Source organism: Phocoena phocoena, chromosome 2 (assembly GCF_963924675.1).
Source record: "Phocoena phocoena chromosome 2, mPhoPho1.1, whole genome shotgun sequence".
Classification (NCBI taxonomy): domain Eukaryota; kingdom Metazoa; phylum Chordata; class Mammalia; order Artiodactyla; family Phocoenidae; genus Phocoena; species Phocoena phocoena.
In genome coordinates, this window is record NC_089220.1 from 173220745 (window position 1) to 173241781 (window position 21037).

The 21037-nt window shown below is 40.3% G+C and overlaps 1 protein-coding gene across 1 annotated transcript in view; it reads left to right on the forward strand.

Annotated features, from left to right (window-relative positions):
* MRC1 (mannose receptor C-type 1) overlaps positions 1-21037 on the forward strand; it is a 96475-nt gene that overhangs the window by 4676 nt on the left and 70762 nt on the right. The window contains exons 2-4 of the mRNA XM_065872619.1: positions 8394-8795; positions 12383-12556; positions 16732-16896. Coding sequence (XP_065728691.1) covers positions 8394-8795; positions 12383-12556; positions 16732-16896 — 741 coding nt within the window. The remainder of the gene's footprint in view (positions 1-8393; positions 8796-12382; positions 12557-16731; positions 16897-21037) is intronic.

Consider the following 21037-nt stretch of genomic DNA (forward strand, 5'->3'; position numbering starts at 1 on the left):
ACAGACTCACAGACAGAGAGAACAGACTTGTGGTGGCCAAGGGACAGGGGGGTGGGGGAGGGATGGATTGGGAGTTTGGGATTAGCAGATGCAAACTATTATATATAGAATGGATAAACAGCAAGGTCCTACTGTCTAGCACAGGGAACTATATTCAATATCCTGTGATAAACCATGATGGAAAAGAATATGAAAAGGAATATATATATATATGTATAACTGGGTCACTTTGCTGTACAGCAGAAATTAGCACAACATTGTAAATCAACTAGACTTCAATAAGTTTTAAAAAAAGAAAATACAGAAGGTAACCTGTCAAAAAAAAAAAGAATCAAATACACTCAACCTCAGTTAAGACAAAGACCCTTGTCTTCAAAGGGGCCTGGAGATTACTGTGATGACACTGATCCTGAAACCCGGTCTGAGACTGAATCTTGAGCAGCTAAGGGAGAACCAGGAGATCAGAGATCACAAGGGGAGTTGCACAGGAAAGTAGCTTCTGAAGTGGTTTGTTACCTGCATGGCAGAGAGAGGGAAACTGATGTCGATGTGAGAACGGCAGTGTCCTCTTGCCTCTTGGCAACCATCAAGCATTATTGAATGCAAATACCATATGGTTACATTGGTCCATAGAGGGAACTAGTGGAAATCAGGTAGAATAAAAGTGAAAGTAAAAGGAGCTAGGAAGGCAAGTGCCCTTTCAAAAGGAATTGAAACTGACAGAGAAGTAAGCACTGTTGGACAGGTCCTTCTAATTACAGACCAAGATAAGGTCACAGCCCTTTCAGATCTTTAATCACTTTAAGTAATTGCTTTCAGTTCCTTAATCAGATCCTTAATCAGATCCCAGTGAGATGGGTTGGGTGGGTGGTACAGTCCACATTTTACTACACGAGGAAACTGAGGCTTGGAAGTCAGCTAGCCATTAAGGACCAGAGCTAATTCTTGACCATGGTCTTTTGGCTCTGAGGCTAAGAAGTAGCTGTAATTTACCAGCTGGAGTGTGTCCATCAGGAAAGACATAAACGTGCTTCAAAACAACAGTCTGTCAAAGAAGGACTTACTTAGTCCCTCTCTTTGTATCAATTGTTTAGACTTTTCACTTGGAGATGGGAAAGAGGACACTAACATTTGAAGGTTTACTTTCTGCAAAATGGTACGCTGGGTGCTTTGCTTAAATGAGCTCATTTAGAAAATTCAAAGCAACTCTATCAGAGAGCGTCACTACACTCATTTTACAGATCTGGAGTTGAGGCTAGAATGACTAACTAAGGCAACACAGCTAGTGAACGGCGGAACAAGCATTTGCCTGCAAGTTTGCTGACCCGGAAGAATATACCTCTCTCCACCACATCACCTGGAAACTCTGGGGGTCTCCATTGTCTCTGTCCTTCTGTCCTTCTCTTTGGGCTGCTGCAAAGGTTCTCTGTTTCTCCGGTTTCATCCTGTTCTGGACCATTTCACATTGCCTTTAAGACTGATTTTCCCAAGTTAGTGATAAGAATACACTTACATGTATCAAGCAGTTTCTGTGTCAGGAACTGTTCTCAGTGCTTTATTTAGATGATCTCATTTAATTCTCACAACAACTAGCAGGTCCTGTGCTTTCCTCCTCATTCTTTGTGGGAGGGGGGACTTGACCAAGGTCACACAGCCAGTGAGCAGTACAGCTCTGATTATGTCACAATCAGGTGAACATGATACATAAAGATTAATTAGTGTGGTTGAGTGGAAGAAGAAAAAGCTGTGTAGAGTCAACGTCTTACCTACAGGTTTTGTTTGTTTGTCTTGAAATTGGGGGAGAGGCTGGCATTTTGAGGTTGAGGATATAGGGGAGAAAGGGAAGGATAGTGAGTAGAGCCTCAGGAGGGGATGGAATCCAGGACACAGGTAAAGGGATCAGCAGGCTGAGGGAGAGCTACTGAGATGGGAGTGAACGAACCCAGGGAGGGTGTAGATATTCCTGTCTTTAGGAGGGGAGGCAGGAAGTTGGCAGAGTTCCTTTTCCCAGCCCCTATTCTTTCCTTGAGGTCACAACCCATATTGGATTCATACTTGGACCTCCCCAGACAGCCAAATGCAGGGACTTAAATTAGTAGGTTCTCTGGAGATTTGATGAATGAATGAAGGATTGAAGTGGTAAATAAAATCATTCTCAATTTTTCCTTTATCCTTTTGTTCAACATCACTAAACCTAATAGTGTGATCCTTAGTTTTTTCCCCTGCCCCCAGCATTTGTTGTCGCTTTTTTTTTTGCATATACTAGGTTCATAATAAATATTTATTTTTAACTTATATTATATTAACTTATATTATTTAAAAGTTTAACTTTTAACTTATATTATTTATAACTTATATTATTTATAAATTTATTATTTATATTTATTTTTAACTTATTATAAATTTATAAAAATAAATATTTATTTATTAACTTACTTTCAGTTCTTTGGAGACACATCTGTGGGTGTACATTCACTTATAGGGGTTAATAGATAGATTCTTAGTTTGGGTGGCTCAAGGTGGTGACCTCCGACAATGATTTGAGTGAAGTAGTTTATTTGGGAGCCAGTCCTGGGAAAGACTAGCTGAAGGGTGCGGACATGAGACCAGAATAAAGGCCGCTGGTCCATGGTGGGTCCAGGAGCCATGGCCCCTGTGGACAGCTGTAGCTCAGCCTCGCTAGGTGCCCTGGGTGACAATGTAGGATGTGCGCCTCAGAATCATCCTACCCACGGTGCAAAGATTGGGGCTGTTTATTCGTCTGTAGCCATTGGTCACTGGCAAAGGGCTACTCCTAGGAGGAGTTCGTTCTCTGACCCTGCTGGTCTTCGCAGTGTGTGAAGCATTCTCTGATGGCCAGAAAGTGCCCCCCGGCCCAGAGATGTGGTGATGCCACTGGGGCCTGGGGCTGGCGCTCACTGAAATGGCAAAAGGCAGGAAGAAATGGTTCTGGTAGCATCTGCTACAGAATACCCACTTATTTTCCTCTTATCCAGCTTCTCTGTCTTCCAGAAGTTATTAGCTTTTATGCTTTCATGTCAGCATTTTATGTATTGATGGTGGGGAAAGCCTAAACATATATAAGGAAGTACAGCATATAATAGTTTTGTCTCTAACTTGTCACCCTTAGTAACGTAACTTTCTTTGCCAGTAAGTTTGGAAATGTAATGACTTGCTCAATGTTAGCATTTTAAAATGGTTAAAATGTGCTGAAAAGAAAATGTGTACCTGTGATACTGGATATCTAGGTTTCAGCCATTTTTAACCTGAGGCATGGTGTGGAAACTTCTTGTTTCTTTCCTAAATGTATTTTGACCTTTGATATTTCTCCCCTTGAAGTGTGGGCTCCTCGTGGCAGGGAATTTGTGTCTGGTTTGTCTTTGCACCGTCGCTAGCATGGTGCCCAGCGCCTCTTTGTTGAAAAATAAATGTGAGGTTAGTAAGATTGAGTTAAGATGGGTGACGGGTCTCTTCAATTCTGTAAATACATTTCTGATGTGTAAGTATCATCTGTTATCATTTGTTCAGCTTTGCAAGATTTCTGTTACAAAAACATAATGAGTATAGAAAACAAAAATTAAATGCTTATCCAAATGAAACATTGGTCTGGTTAAGAGTGACAAGAATGCCGAAAGCTGTCTTTTGGTCAAGGTCTTGAATCACTTTCAGAGGAAGAAGTATGACATTTTAACTCAGAGACATTGCACAGAGACAGTGATAAAAGCGAGACTTACACGTTGACTAGTTGAGGAGAAGAATAACGTATGAATGCAGGATCATGAAGCAATGATTTTACATTTCCTTGTATTGTCTAGCAAAGGCAATATCAAACTTGCACTGCTTCCTAATGTCAAAGATAAATAAAGGAAGCAAGAAGAGATAAGTTTGTATTGAAATAGAAGCTTTTCATTTCCAAGTACTCCTTTTTTTAAAAAAAAAAATTATTTATTTCGTTGCGTCGGGCTCCTTAGTTATGGCTTGCGGGCTCCTTAGTTGTGCCTCTCCAGCTCCTTAGTTGCGGCACCAGGGAAGTCCCCAAGTACTCCTTTTATAGGTATAAACATTTATAAATCACTCTTTGGTAAAAATAGAATTTCAAGGGAAAAAGTCTTATGAAATAGAGCCATCATCATTAATCAACTATTAAATAAAAGAATGTAACTGGGTTTACAGTCAGGAGATGCTTCAGATTTAATGACTCTTCTTTTATTCATTCAACTAATATTTGTTGAGGGGCTATTATGCTCCAAAAAGAGAGAATACAGTACTGGATTGGAACGATAAGTCTTTCTACTCAGTGAATTTACATTCCAGTAGGGGCACAGACAAAACACAAGTAAACAAAATTTTAAAAATATATATTTTAAGATGGTTATGAATAGTATATAGAGAATAAACTAGTAAAATTTGGATTGTTAGCTCACTAAGGATTTGGCACTTGAGTTGGAACCTTAAGGAGTATTTCAAGAAGAGGGAACTTGAAATACAAAGTCTCTACAGTGAAAATGAGCTTAAAGTTCTTGAGGAGCAGAAAGGCTTTGTGGCTGGCAGGTGGTGAGTGAGAACAAGGGTGGGAGGAGGTGAGAGCAGAGGGTCAGCAGGGCTGGATCGAGCCCCATCTAGTAAGCTGTGACATGGAGACTGGAGGGTTTTTTTCCCATGTGTGCAGTGGTCCTCTTGAAGGGTTTAAATGTGGGAAGAGATATGGTAAAAAGCAAAATCTCCTCCAACCTAGAAAACCTCTCCCTGAAAGTAGAAGAAAAAGAAAATAATTTTATTATTGAATAACTATTCAAGCCGACTGTGATATGCACCATCAATCTGCTAAAGAGATTGCAAAACAGAGAGAAATCTGACTCTTTTATATGGCTAAGTAGAAACATTCTATGACATTAGGTAGGGTTTACAATTTGGAGTCAGGTGACATGTTAAGCCCATCTCAATCAGGAAACTGGGAGATCAGGCATTATCTCTGATGATTCCAGTTTCAAAGTGAGGAAGATCAGAGGAAGAACATGGTGGCTTAGTCTGGGGTGTGGCAGTGGAGGTGAAGAGAAAAGAATGGATTAGGGTATTTGTATTAGTCAAGTTTCTCCAGAGAAACAGAACCAGTAGGGTGTGTGTGTGAGTGTGTGTGTGTGTGTGTGTGTATCTCTGTGTGTGTCTCTCTCTACCCATCATCTATCTACCTATTATCTATCTGTCATCTATCTGTCTATTATCTATCTGTCTATCTATCTGTCATCTATCTGTCAATATCTTTTTGGAGAGATTTATTTTAAGGAATTGCCTTGGGCAGTGGTGGAGGCTGGCAGGCTGGTAACTCAAGAAAGAGTTGATACTGCAGTTCAGGTCCAAAGACAATCTAGAGATAGAATTTCCTCTTCTGGAGGGGACCTCAGTGTGTTTTCTCTGAAGGCCTTCAACTGATTGGATGAGGCCCACCTACAGTATGGACTGTAATCTGCTTTACTAAAAGTCTACTGCTTTAAATGTTAACCTTATCTAGAACAAGAACACAAAACAAAAAACCTCCCAAAACAACCTTCACAGCAATATCCAGACTGGTATTTGACCAAATATTTGCATTCTATGTCTTAGCCAATTTGACACATAAAAGGAACCATCATGGTATGTGTTGGGGTAGAGCCAACAGATTCTACTGTTGTCCTAGAAAGTGAAGGAAAGCTGGAAATCTAGACGACTCCTAGGTTTTTGGCTTATGGATCTAGGTGGATGATGGTGCCATTAATGAAAAAGAGAATATTGGATGTTTGCTCATTAAATACCATCATATTTAGAGTGAAATTAAGATGGAACTACAGACAAAAATTAAGTACATGAAATAAAAGTCAGGTAAGTATAAAAATTCTGAAAGAGGAACACTATTCATGCAATATGACTTCCAAGCACCTTACCTTAAATGGTTGGTTGTCAACTGGTTGGTTGACTGAACTTAGACAGTTACTAAGTGTTGGCCACTCAGCAGTAAAATCAAATGGCTGAAGTAGGAGGTGGAAGAGAGGTTTATTGTTGGGATGGTACTGAGAAAAACTGTGAAATGTGGAAGGTGAGTCTAGATAGGAAAATAACAGGTGGAATAGCCAACACAAATGAAATGTAAAGGGCAATATAGCTGAGTCTACAGATATCTGTGGTAACATTGTCAGAGTTCAGTACCTTTTTAGATTAGCAGATTTACATTTGTGTATGGTAATCTATCCTATAACTGTTTCTAAAGAACATTTTACCTTCTTATTTCCTGGGTTTTACTGTGAACAAAACAAAATATTATTAACATTTTAATTTTATTACCAACCCACAGAGTTACTCATTTTGCCTCACAAAGATCAAGCTTGGGAAGGCCTTCAGTTAGATGGGAGGAGCTTGGTCGGCACCGCGTGTTCTGTTGACAGGCGTCAATCCCGAAGATGCCAGCAGACATGAGGAACCCAGCCAACGAATCTAGGCAGAGGTTCAAAGTAGCACTGAATTAGGAACCCAGGCAAGACAGAGGCAAGAGGTCTCTAACAAGTGTGGACAAGAGCAGATGCAGCCAGAGAACATAATCTTTTCAGGCAAAGATCCATTATGACCTTGACGTTGATAGTCCAAGACTGATCTCCGAGTGTAAGTGGAGCCAACCCCACGGGGTGCTGAGGACAGTAGATAGAATTTGGCTTGTGGAAGCAAAGGCCTCTCTTAGTGGCACTGTGATTACTTTGATAATTTCACTGGGATGACCTGATTGAAATCGCGATTAGCAGATGCAAACTATTGTATATAGGGTGGATAAACAGCAAGGTCCTACTGGATAGCACAGGGAACTATATTCAATATCCTGGGATAAACCATAATGGAGAAGAATATGAAAAAGAATGTATATATATATATGTATAACGGAGTCACTTTGCTGTACAGAAGAAGGTAGCACGACATTGTAAATCAATTTATACTTCCATAAAATCAATTAAAAAAATAAATTGAAGTTGAAATCAAGTGTAAAAAACATACCAAGCTCACTCAGCCAGACACTCAGACATCTGTGATACTGTCCCAGCTCATTTTGAAAGAACCTCTTAAGTAGAAAGAATTTAGTTAAACTTCACAAAAAGTGTTTAATTTATATTTGTGCTGCAAAAAGAGTCAGTTCCTCTCATTTGTCTATTAAAAAAATAGACAAAAAAGAAAAAAACTTTACATGATGAAACATGAAATCAATTTTGATTTAAAGGACAAAAATATGCTTACCAGATCTTTTTTTTCTTTTTGTCAAGAGGAAGTTGAGTTTTGCCAGCTAGCAGCTATGTATTGTAAGCATAAATTATCTATACATACTTATTTAAAGTACTAGCCCCAAATTACAAGTATAAAAAAACTGTTATTTATAAAGTTACTGTCATAAGTACTACCTTAAATGACATAAAACCTACATTTATTCAACCTTTACTGCAGACTTCACAAATTATAACACTATCAAACGCATTTTTGTATCTTTTTGTTATGCAGAGGTTAGGTTGAATGTGCCAATGAAATGAAAGACACTAGGTGTCCAAGTTACCTATTGTTGGATGAGAAAGAAAACAAAAAAACTTCTCTCGTTGCCCAGACCTCTGGGCTTCCCAGAAGACACTTAGCTCACAAATTGGCTGGACATTATTATTTTTTTTTTTTTTGCGGTAAGCGGGCCCCTCACTGTTGCGGCCCCTCCCGTTGCGGAGCACAGGCTCTGGACACGCAGGCCCAGCGGCCGTGGCCAACGGGCCCAGCCGCTCCGTGGCATGTGGGATCCTCCCGGACCGGGGCACGAACCCGTGTCCCCTGCATCGGCAGGCGGACTCTCGACCACTGCGCCACCAGGGAAGCCCAAAATTGTTTTTTTAAATACGAAAAACCTTACTAATGTTATAGTTAGAATCACTGGGTATAGGTTTCATCTATCTCAAAAAGGGTAGGGGATAGTAGGACTTCAAAATTCCATTCCAGGATACACAAGTGTTTAATTTTATAAATTATTGTATTCATCCCCAAATTTGCTTTTCTCAGATGAGTATTATTTCTTCCTCCGTTACCTACCTTTTGTGTTTACTCCACTACAGTTTGTGTGCTTTTAAGGCATTTAAGTCTTTTCATAAGGTTCCTTGTCTGAACTAGGACATCTTGAAGATTTCCAGCCACATGTTCCCAAGAGGCCCCTCAACCCGGTCTCTCTCCAGCTTCAGGGACCCACGGAGGGAGCAGAGCTGGCCCAGGCTGAGTCAATTTCAACCCTTTTCCTGTGATCACAGGTCTTTCGGGAAATGGAAACATTGAGAACTTTTGACCTAAAATATTGTCTTTGTCCTATGTGTCCACTTAAGCATCCTTTCTTTCTTTCTTTCTTTTTTTGACAGACACTAGGCAATTTTTAATATACAATGAAGATCACAGGCGCTGCGTGGAAGCATTAACTCCCAGTGCAGTTCAAACTGCAGTTTGCAACCAAGACAGCGAAGCGCAGAAATTCCGATGGGTGTCTGAATCGCAGATCATGAGTGTTGCCTTTAAGTTATGCTTAGGGGTGCCATCAAAAACCGACTGGGTTGCCATCACTCTGTATGCCTGTGACTCCAAGAGTGAACTTCAGAGATGGGAGTGCAAAAATGACACGCTTTTGGGAATCAAGGGAGAAGATTTATTTTTTAACTATGGCAATAGACAAGAAAAGAACATTATGCTTTATAAGGGATCAGGTTTATGGAGCAGATGGAAAGTTTATGGAACCACAGATGATTTATGCTCTAGAGGTTATGAAGGTAAGAAGCTTGGAATTTTTTTTTTTTTCCTCTCTGTCAAGTCTTTCTCATCCTCTTAGTTGGAAACGAATTCAAGGAAATAAGCATATTCTTGTTTAGTCTGTACTAGAAGAGTATTAATTGATTACTTTTGTGTTTGGAACTATTCTGTGTTCTGTGAATGAGTAAATGTGGTACAAAGTCCTAAATGATACTTTAGCCATTTGTGATTAATGAGAAGACATTTCTTGTAACTTTTGCTAAGATTCTTTTTTAATAGTGGGTTACCGTTTTTAAAAATTACTTTTCACTGTAATCTTTGACCCAGTGTCTTCCATTTTACACTGTATGATTGTCGTGATAAGAGTTTAACGAAATGTTTCTTTTCCTTTGGTTTACATTACCTCTGAACAAATGATCTGTGGAACAACGTTCTTTACCATTTCAGACTGTGTAAAATGAAATCGTGACAATTTTGGTTTCTAAATGTTTCTAATTTATTTGTTACCTTATGGGTATTTAGAGACATTATGTAATAGTCAGCAAATTAGAAAAGCTAAGGAATTAGCTTATAAACTAACCTTCAGCGTCTTTAGTCTGCTGTTTTAGAAAGTGGTAGCACCCGTGGGGCAGGAAATAATTGTATATGTAGTTGGTTCCTTCAACTCTTGAAGGTTAAATAAAATCAGAGTATCTAGTCTTCTCTCATCTTGGCCAAATTTCGTCCTCTAGTGGCTGCACAGAAAAAAGATAAAACAAAAAACAAAAAAAGAACTTGAAGCCCTTTACAAAGGCTTCTTGAGTCAGATGATGTTGTAACCACTTTCCAGGTTTGGACACTTGATTTCTGTGAAGTGTGATCTAGAACGACCTCAAGGTCAGAGAAAGAGCCTGCCTCTTGGGGCAAGAGATTAAGCTGTTTGCAAAATTACTATGTTACTGAGGCTGCAAAGGTTGGTTGAACTTAGCTTACGGCAGGTACGCAGATCATCGGAGTTCAGCTCTTTGCAAGGTGATGATTTGACAGCTTTCCATTTTCCTTCTATGTTCTATAAAGAGAAGAAGAGAGTAGGAACTGAAGAAGAGTGCGAAGGAGGGCTCAGAAAGAAGTTATCCCAAGGCTTTTACTGAACATAATGTAGGTTTAGAAATTACCTAAGAGGCAACCTAAGTAGCACAGCATTTCAGGAGAAACTTGTCAGAAAATGATAGGGCAGGACAAGAGTGAACCAAACTTGACTGAGTCAAATTCCACAGGTGGGGCAATAGTTCTAATTGAGGAATCCAACACAAGAAAGTTTGGTGTTAAGAGATCAGAGTTCTCATTTTATTTTAAAAGATATCGCTGAAGTTCTGTAGTCCTCTCTCCACCCCCTGCCCCTATTTTCCGGTCTTCTGTTTGCTTTGAGAAAAACATGCATAGGATTTAGGATAGCGGTTCTCAAACTTTAAGATGCTTAATAGCCATCTGGAGAGCTTGTTTAAAATACAGATCCCAAGGTCCCCCCCCCAACCTAGATTCCAAATTAGCATATTGGGGGAAGGGCCTAGGGATCTATTGAATTATTTTTATCAACACTGTGTGGCTGGATGCAGATGGTCCATTGACCACACTTTGCATACTCCCTACGTCTCTCCCAATACTTAAAAGATATTCCTGCTAGAAGATCTAGCCCTTCAGAGTGATCTTGCCATCGGTTCATTGGAATATGCACTAGAAGTAAAGACAATGCAGAGAGGATGTGTGCAGAGTCTTTGTCTCTCTGAAGAAAACTTGGGGAAGAAAACTGTCTGAGGCCAAGGATTTAATTTTGAGTGATCGACTCAGACTTTGTAGACTTGGACGGATCTGAGGATTGTCTGGAAGTGTGGCCCTCAAGAGGAAGAGTCAACTGAGTGCAGTGACGGGATTTGTCAGTCAAGTTGGCCTCATCAGTGCTTCGTTTAATAAATCAAGTTAGTCCTTAAAAAGCCATTTCTGACTGACATCTGTAAACTGAGCACGGAGAATTCCTTGGCTAGCTGAATGAACAGTACCACTAGCCCTAGGTGGTCTTATCACGTTTTCTTCATATGAAGGAACAATGGTGTAATTATTACAAATCCAGCATGTTCTTTATACAATCTATGATTCGGAAAATTAGTCCTGTAACTTAGTGCAACAAAAGCTAGAATCACATTTTAAAGTTACTAACAGCTAGGCAATTGGCAAAAGAGTCATTTTGAGGGAACCAGAATAAACCTAGCTTTTAAGGTGGACAAAATAAGTACGAGCAAAGGAAAAGGAAAGGAGGTAAGTAGCTTTTTTTTGTTGTGCTCTTTACATATGTTAGATGCTGTGCTATGTGTTTTACAAATGTTATATTATCTTAATGACTTTCAAGATGTCTTTTTTAAAGAACTTTTTAAAGTCATAGAATCTATGAAACTTAATTAGGAAAAGAGTATTCCTACCCAGAAAAAATTCTGAGTATAAACTTGTCACAAGAGACTGAATATTTCAATATAGAGGATTATTATCACCCAAAGAAGCATCCCTACAAAGGTAGACTGAACATACTGGAGCATTTAGCTACTTGAGTGGTTTGGTTGTCAATGGAGATATGAGCTTCCTTTTGACTTACGCCAAACCGTGATCCATAACGATTCTCTCTATTTTTTTTTAAATTAATGTATTTATTTGGGCCGCGTTGGGTATTCATTGCTGCATGCGGGCTTTCTCTAGTTGCGTCGAGCAGGGGCTGCTCTTGCCTGTTGCGGTGCACAGGCTTCTCATTGTGGTGGCTTCCCTTGTTGCGGAGCACGGGCTCTAGGTGCGCGGGCTTCAGTAGTTGTGGTGCACGGGCTTAGTTGTTCCGCAGCATGTGGGATCTTCCCAGATTAGTGCTCGAATCCATGTCTCCTGCATTGGCAGGCGGGTTCTTAACCACTGCGCCACCAGGGAAGTCCACAATTCTATATTTGTTTCAACTTTCCTTTCTAGGTGAACCTAGAGTTTCACATTTTGATCTCTTTGGACTCATTTTTTAAAAAAAGACAAATACTGATTATAGATAGTATCTAAGGGTTTTAAGTGATTTCTTTCCATGATGTGAATTGGAGATTTATGCTAAAGTTCCTACCCTTTCTCGTAGCCGTTGTTGAGGGACTCAAGCGGAGTCTGGCTGGACAGGAGTGGTTGGAGGGGATTGAAGTTTTGACTGTGTGTTTGGGTTACACAGCTATAAGGTTATTTTTCAATCTAGAGATTCAGTAATTCTCTGATTCCAACCGAGGGGAAGGATGGCCTTTTCCCTGTTTGGAGGAAATGCAGAAGTCAAAGTTGTTGTCAGTAGAGCTGACTGTTTTTGGCTCAAGAGAGCAAAGAGGAAAATCTTATTGCAAAAGACAGCAGCATAGAAGTGGTGCTAGAGTTTTTCCCGAGGACACACGTATCCAGCAAAAGACAGGAGTTGCAAGAGAAGGGAAATACAAAGGAATTCCCTGTGTTAGTGTAAGAGCTGTGATCAGAAGCGTAAGACCAATCCTTGCAGTAACCTTGTGATTGGAAAGTAATCGTTCAGGAGATTCACATCCATTCTAAGTACAAGTCAACGTGTCTCTTCTAGCCATGTACACACTCCTGGGCAATGCCAATGGGGCAACCTGTGCATTTCCATTCAAGTTTGAAAACAAGTGGTATGCGGATTGCACAACTGCTGGGCGATCGGACGGATGGCTCTGGTGTGGAACCACAACAGATTATGACGTGGATAGGCTATTTGGATATTGTCCATTGAAATGTAAGTAACTTTATCATCAAGACAATTTTGCCACGTTTAGTATGCAACCTAGTGATCAGACTTTGTGTTTATCGAGAACATTTCTTCCTCCAAGTGACTTCTCATTTCCTCTCTCATCATACCCCACCACAACCCTCTACAGAAGTCATTGTCCCATTTTATAATGGAGGGAGTGATCCATATTGGCTAAAGACAAGAGCACAGATCTTCTGACTCTCAGCCCTAGGCTGCCTCAAATGACCCCTTTATTTTCACTAACTACTACTTCTCCTCAAATTCCACTGTTACTGTCAGTTATTTTCTAAGACTTCAGGGCAAATTATACTGTATATGTTGCAATATATACTTAATGCCACAGGTGGGCATCCCATTTTCCAACCCCCCCCCCAATGGTTTACCTTTATTAAACTATACATCAAAAACAGAATTTAAGCAATGCCACAGCCTTGGTTTTGATGGACAGAGAGAGAGAGAGAGAGAGAGAGAGAGAGAGATGTGAGCGGCTCCTGAATTTTGTGTCAATGTAATGAAAAGGGGTTCCTCACTGAGAAAATGATAGTAACGCTACTTTTCTTAAATTAAGTTTAAGAAGACTATTATTTAATTTAACATAGCTTCAATGGAAGTCAGTTATGTCTATGCTTGGAGGGGTTTTAAAATGAAAATGTAAGTCTTATTGCGATGATGCAGAATAAGTGGCATTGCATCGTATTGAAGTGAGGGGGCCATAAAAATTCTTGGTGTCCTTTCCATGCTCTAGAATTTATAAAGAAGCAGGGCAGCAGGTTTTGGGTGGGGTGGATGAGGGCATTCGTGTTGGAAGGCAGGGATGGGGCTGAAGAAGACAGAGGAGGAAGTGTTCTTGGCTTCCCTCTCTCCATCACCCACACCCTCCTCCTGCTGCCAGCATCGGCCTTCCTTTCCTTCCCCCTGAACTTCTTACCCCCAACCTCTTGCTACTTCAAACTCTGTGGATCAGAGCTCCTGTTTCCTGCTGTCCTGCCAAGGGGCGGGCGCTGGGTCAGAGCCTCAGATACAGTCTGGGCTGACGGTGAGACCACCTGCGTTGCAATAGTGCCGCGTACCCCACTAAACTTTCAGGATCACACATCCACATACCATCGCGGTATTCCAAGCGTTATTGTAAAAAACAGTCCAATTTACAAACATATCTTAGTTTGTCAAGTTAAAGACAGAATTCCAAGAATTGTGCTTATTTATCTCTTTTGATTTTTAATCCCTAAACATCTTACTAAAAACTAATTTGATTTCTCAGCCCCATAGCTTATTGTAATTCCCCTCTGGGTCCAGTCCCTCAGTTCTGGGTGAATACTCACAAAAACTCAGTCTTCCTGTGTTCATGGTGGAACCGCTCTCCCATTCTTGGGTGAGGTAAATGCATTTCTGTTTTATAACAACTTTTAAAGGTTTGATTCCCATGAAAGGTTGACTGATGTCTGATCTCTATATTAGAAGGCTTTTTGTCTGAAAACAAAACTGAACATTTTCCTCATAAGATAAAGCAAGGCTTGTTTTTCAGTGATTGAGAAACATCTTCCTCTGGACTTTGTAGGAATGGTATTTTCTAAATCCGTTATCATGGAGTGTCTTGGGGCTACAGATCTCACGGGTCCAGCTATAACATCCTGCACTTACATGGTGTTGACAGGGATGTTGTTGGCTGCATGTATGATTTAATGACTCATTAAATGGAGGACAAATGGCCAGCCACTAATCATAAAAAAAAAACAACACCTTGGCTAGACATGTGCTTTAGAGATAAACTGGGTAGGCTCTAGAATAAGCTTTTAGTCTCATTGATTCCAATTTATGTCTTCCAAAGCAAATTATATATTTGGCCTAGTTAATTGTAAAGGTAAAATAACTGGAAATTTAAAACACTTTTGATTTCAACATGCATTACAATTTTAAAGCACATTTTATACAGTCCATGCCTTTCTTGAAGGGCTTTGCATTTTCCCAAACTCTTTCATTGTCTTTGCTTTGTGTGTTTTTTTCAAAAGAACATCTTATTTTATGTTAGCCTTAAACTAGCAGATTCAATACAGGAAGACGAGGTCCCAGCTGTTGACCTAGTGACACTCAGTACATGCTCTTCATTGCCCTCTGTAGTGTTTATTGTAATGTTTTCCTTCTATTTAGACGTTTATTTTCAAGTATCAGGAGAACAGGAAAAGGAAAAGACTCCTTTCTCTCAATTCCCCACAGCTTGCAATTTTAGCTTTCAGAGTCAGTTGTGCTGGTTTACTGTGGGAATTTGAACCATTTGGGGAGATATAGAGTCAAAAAACCTATGCATGCATTGAGAAATAGGTCTTAATCCCTTGATTGAAAATGCAAAATACCCTTTCTTTAAATGAAGAGAAACATCAAATTGCATTTCTTTCTTTGGTCCTTTGTGGCCCTTTCCTTCATTTCTGGATGACAAAATCATCCCCTCCTTCTTTTATATCTCACACTTTCTACCACACAAGCAAAACCTCCAAATTTCTAAAAATATTTATTTAAAATAGCTCCGACCTCAAGTAAACCTCAAACCAGTCTCATCTGAGTGATCTCACTTACAGGGCGAAGAATCCATTTGCACATTAAACTAGTAAGACCTCAGACTGTGGTAATTTAAATTTAACATTACTAATTCAAATATATTTTTATGTGAATATATAATAATTTTATAGTTAAAACATCTTAGAAATGTCTATGCTGTTGCCCAAATGAAATGTTGATATATTTTTCTTCCTCTTTGGTGTTTCATGAACCACAAATTTCATATCATAGTGTGTGGTAAGTATATGAAAAAGGTCACTTCCTTGTCAGATACAAAGAATCACAATTACATGCATATATAAAGTGTGGGCTATATGTGTATGTATAATGTTGGCTGTATGCATATATATGGTGTAGGCTCTGTACACATGGACAACTGTCCAATTTGTTAGCAAGTTGAATACTCCTCAGAAAATTTGAGAGTTTACGTAATCTTTTCCTTATAAATAAATGAAAGGATTATGACTTCACATGACTTGTAAGTAGAATTTTACATTATTAAAAAGACAAAAGAGAAGTTTTTATATCATGAAGCACACAAAAATATTTCATCTGTTGACTCATTTCTCCAACATCTTATGTGTAAAATGCAATCAATAATATTTTTTTTTTTTTTTTTTTTTTTTTTTTGCGTTATGCGGGTCTCTCACTGTTGTGGCCTCTCCCATTGCGGAGCACAGGCTCCGGACGCGCAGGCTCAGCGGCCATGGTTCACGGGCCTAGCCGCTCCGCGGCATGTGGGATCTTCCTGGACCAGGGCATGAACCCGTGTCCCCTGCATCGGCAGGCGGACTCTCAACCACTGCGCCACCAGGGAAGCCCCCAATCAATAATATTTATCCATCTATACTATTGGCCTTTCATAGACTTTAGCCACGTTTATAGAGTATATTGGGAATCATAAAATAGCAAAGGAAAAAATAAGGGAAAAATTTAAAAAATTTTTGAATTAAAAAGTGTCTTACTCTGAGCGAAGAAAAGCTAACAATCAGCTATTGCCATGTTTCATACGTGTATGTTTAATACGTGCTAGAGATAAGAACATGAGACTCCAGAGGTGGTTAACAATTTACTAAGGTCGACTCACCAGTGAGTGACAGAGTCTGGAGGCAGGTCCTGGTCAGTCTGTCTGTGGAATCTATGACCTTCCCCTCTAACGCCTGTGTCTTTGGTCTAAAAAGACCAAACTAGAATGTACAGGTGAAATATCCATTGCTGAGAGAAGACATATTTATTTTCTCTTCTCCCTTTATTATTTTTCTAGATTAAGGAAGTTGGGCTGGCATCTCTATTCTTAGTCTGTGTATTTGTCTCACTTCCCAACTCATCTGATCTCAAATGTCCTAATGGAAAAATAGAGATGGTGAGTCCCTGTCTTTCTGGAGGCACATGAAGGAGATGGAATGTGGTCGATCTTTGAAAACTCCCCCTCTTCATTTCAGGAGTAAAGAAAATCTCATAGTCACTTTAAAACTGATTAAAAGAAAGAAAAAAAGGAAAAGATAATGCTTTAGGCAATAATGCTACCAAGATTGTTTAAAAGATATTGTTCACTGAAAATTCTTTCCATGCGTAGTGTAGTCAATTCCTTTTGACTTCTTTTACAGTCGAGGGCAGTGAAAGCTTGTGGAATAAAGATCCGTTGACCAGCATTTCCTACCAGATAAATTCCAAATCGGCTTTAACTTGGCACCAGGCGAGGAAGAGCTGCCAGCAACAGAATGCCGAACTCTTGAGCATCACAGAGATACATGAGCAGACATACCTGACAGGTAAAGATGTGAAAAGAAAACAAAGTTGTGAAATCATGATTACTTTATTTCCGTATAGTTTAACTTAAAAGCGTACAACACGAATAATTCTAGACATCATGATAGAGTCAGTCCTAAGCAGATGGTGCAGAGGGTTTGACAAATGTGCACCCTGAAAAAGACACCTGGGATGGCGGATAGGTTTCAACTCATGAGCCAACTTTCTTCTATCCGTTGTGTCCGTGTCTAGAACTTGTGCTGAGAATGATTTGGAGGATTTATTTGGGCTCAGAGTAGAAGATGCTACAATCAGTTAGCGATGCCGTTCTTGGACACAAGACACGGGTGCCATACTGGTCAAATATTCTAGGTCTAGCTTGAAGTCATTGGTTTTCCATTAGCGTGGGAGAATTTAACATGATAAACTGAAGAGCTGCCACCACAAACAGGGACAAGTGAAGAGCCGTCCTTTTGCCTCTTGTCTTTCAAATTCCCAGACTCTAATGGTTCTCAGGTCTTATTGATACTCTTTCTACAATGTTTGTTTTTTTAGCATTTGTTCTTATGAGGTTGTGAAGATGAAAAGGGCTAACGTTTGCTTGAGATGAGAGGGTCTGTTTTAGCTTCTGCAATCCACACTTGAGGAGCGGAGAGGTCAGGACCAGAAACGAGTGTGGGAGATAGAGCATCCTCGACTCCCTGCTCTAATCCCCTCCCTCCCGTTCACCCTGACCCTGCTTACTAGCTGAAAGTATCTCGGATCCAGTGACCACCATGTTCAAAAACTCTTAGTGGCTTCTCATTTCCTATCAAATAATTAACAACACACCTTTGCCTGACATTCAGGGGCTGTCACCTGTCCACTGACTGCTGTTCCCCTTGTGCATTTTGCAGTCTTGACAAGAGAAAACTTTTGGTTTCCTCGTCTATGTCTCATACTTTCTCACCTCCACATCTGTCCCCATGGCCTTTCTTGTACCTGGAATTCCCCACATTTTATACAGTGGAAACGCAGTCTTCTCTATTTCCATCTGCCTTTCTCTTATTTGTTTACCACTTTTACAGTGGTTACTTGCATATGTCCCACTTCCCCTACAAGACTATAAATACATTCGTTTTTTATTCATTCATTCATTCTACAAGATGGGTGATTTCTCTGTGTGAGGCATTATGCTAGCTCCTGGGGACACAGCAGTGACCAAAGCCTGCCAAGTCCTGTCCACGTGGAGCTTAAAGTCCAATGGGGAAAACACATAGACAAGAAAACAAGCAAATAAATACAAATTATAAGCAAATTGAAGGCTGTGTAGAGAATGGATTTGAGAGGCAGATGGCTGAAAGTGAGGAATGTCTTGTGAATATGTATGTCCTCCCAACCCCTAAAGAGATTCACACAGAACCTTCCGGGAAGACAGTCTCAAGGGATGTTTGCTGACTGACAAGTGAGGATGCAGCACAAGAAAAAACATTATTTAGAAATTCAGCCTCACGTTTGCACCAGTGGTCAGTTTATGGCGAGAAGACAGTGGTTCTTAAGTGTGAAGCTCCTTATCAGTCACCAGGGTACTTTGTTAAAGTGAAGCTGCCTGGGTGCAAACCCCAGAGACTGTAGATCAGTAGGTATGATGTGGGGTCCTGGAATCTGCATGTTATCAAATTTCCAGGTGATTCTAGGGCAAGTGGATGGGGACCCCACTTGGCAAAGCACTGGGTACGGTACCTGCTGTATCAGCAAAGCCTACAGATTGCATCCGCCTGGATAGCAGGCAGCAGAGCTCAGGAGTAAGGAGCACAGACTCAGGAGCCTGGCCCCCTGGGCCCCGGCTCTGTGAAGCTGGGAGACCTTGGGGGCGATTACCTGAGGCTGCTGCGCTGCAGTGGGAGAGTGTGTGTGAACTGTTACAAGGGACAGAGCTGTCCCCAGCCTTGTCTCATCACCTAGGATTCCCTTTCTCCAGCTCTTTGCGGGTGATCCTCTCCATCAATTCGAACACACTTCTCCTATAAGTTATTATTTTTTAATTGAATTTGAAGATGTTGATTGCATTCTATTTGGGGCAGAAAAAAATGTACCATGAATTTTTTTTAGCACCACCTTGTGAAATACATAAAGCATTCTTGGGTAAGAAAGACTTTTCTAGTCCATTTCCGAGGACTAAATCATGAGTACTAGCTCCACTGTAATGAAATCTTTCTTGTACCAAGTATAACATTTAAAATTTTTCTGCTTTCAGTATAGGCTGCAAGCCACCATTTTCTTTCGGCCATCATTAAAGAGATTGACAATAGAAAAGCAATGCGACCTCACTATGGGCATTCGTGAGCTCAGAGATGGGATTACGCCTCTGTCTGCTCAGTGATTCTGTTTTGTGTTGGTCCTTGGGGTCTTTGTATGCAGTATTGGGGCAAAGTACAGAGGGACCAATATTTGCAACCATGTGTGAAAATAAGGAGAAAAAGAGGAAAACAGAGACAGAGAGAAGACAAAATTTATGTAGGTGATTAAGGAAGAGAGAGAATTCCCGGTGTGATTTGTGCTGGCTTGCACGGGTTAGAGAAACCTCAGAGTTGAAATGGTTTCACTTGGCTTTTTTTTTTTAAGGAATCCGTTTGCGGGTTGTGTTATCTTGACTCTTCTGAGTTTTGCTTGTTTTCTGGCTTTTTGGAAGCCAAGGGACAGAGCACAGGTTACTTTTGAACTCTTCCCCAGTTGCTAGGGGAAAGAGGCTCTATGAGCAGGACAGCATCTCTGGGCCACTCACTTCCTCATTCCTGGCCCCGCTGTCAGCCTTCTGGCTGCAGGAAATGCTTCTCTAATCAGCAAGGACTATTACTGTGTCCCCAGGAGCGCAAACAAGCCCTAAGAGATTGGGAGGCTGAGTTCACCTCAGATACTTATTTGAATCTTATCCAAGCCTCCGGAATTTCAGTCAGCAAATTTTAACTGAAATCCGGGTAGGAATGACTTCTCGAATGAGATTTGTAGTATTTCCTGCTTTTCTTTAAGTCAAAAATGCCATGCATTAGGGGACAAAAAAAGTCTGATGGGGAATTTAAAAAATAAACCAGACTTTTGTTTTCTAGAGGGAAGATATTCATGACATTTGGGATTTATCAGCGTATATTGGGGAAGACTAGAAAATCCTGGGGTGAGTGAGGGATTGACATCTACTCCATTCTGGAAAATAGGGCGCTAACATTTTTTAAAAACCACACATAGTTACGCTTTTAAAATATGATTTCTTTTATGTGAGAATTTTGAGTAGTAAATTTCATTTTTCTAAAAGGTATAAGCCTCTTATGACTCTGAGATCAAATTAGCTGTTATTTATTAAACAGCTGTTGTGTGTCAGACACTGAGCTTTATTTCTAAAGCCGACACCAACCTTGTAAATGAGTAATATTGTCCCCACTTTATAGATAACAGATTAGGAGGGAGAAGGTAGGAATTTTGCGTAATGCCGCCCGTTCAGAAAATAACTGAATTGGAATTCAACGCTGTCTTTCCATTACGCTCTGACAGGGTCTCACTTAAAAATAAGCAAGGATCTGGTGGCCCCCAAAGCACTAAAGGGAACCTTTAATTTAGATGTCAGCAGCTCCTTGCTCCAGTAAGTTTATTCTAAACTGGCAATCTGATTTCACATTATCTGCTGGGTTAACGGCTTCTGCCCAGCGGCCAATTCTTATATCACCCAGAGTCATTTCATCATCTCTTCTACCCTCAAAAATGTTGGGACACCCTATTGAATCCTCAGTTCCTGAATCAGATTTATAACTATGTCTGCATAGGACTAGGATTTATAGAACTGAAATAAGATATAGGAAGTGAAATTGGCTGGTTACTTTGATTGTTTTTGCCAGTTTCCGTATGGTGCTGGGTGGAGAACAAGTTGGACCACAGTATAGAAAAGAACAGTACAGTGTACTATTGGACAGTAATACGTCTTCTATTACAACTAAGTTCAAAAGTAGGTATAAACTGTTTCAGACGATACATGCAGGAAAATTAAACATTAAAAAGTTTAGCATGTGGAATTGATGCTTTGTGTAATAATACTAAAAAAAATTGGGGGGCTTCCCTGGTGGTGCAGTGGTTGAGAGTCCATCTGCCGATGCCGGGGACCCGGGTTCGTGCCCCGGTCTGGGAGGATCCCACATG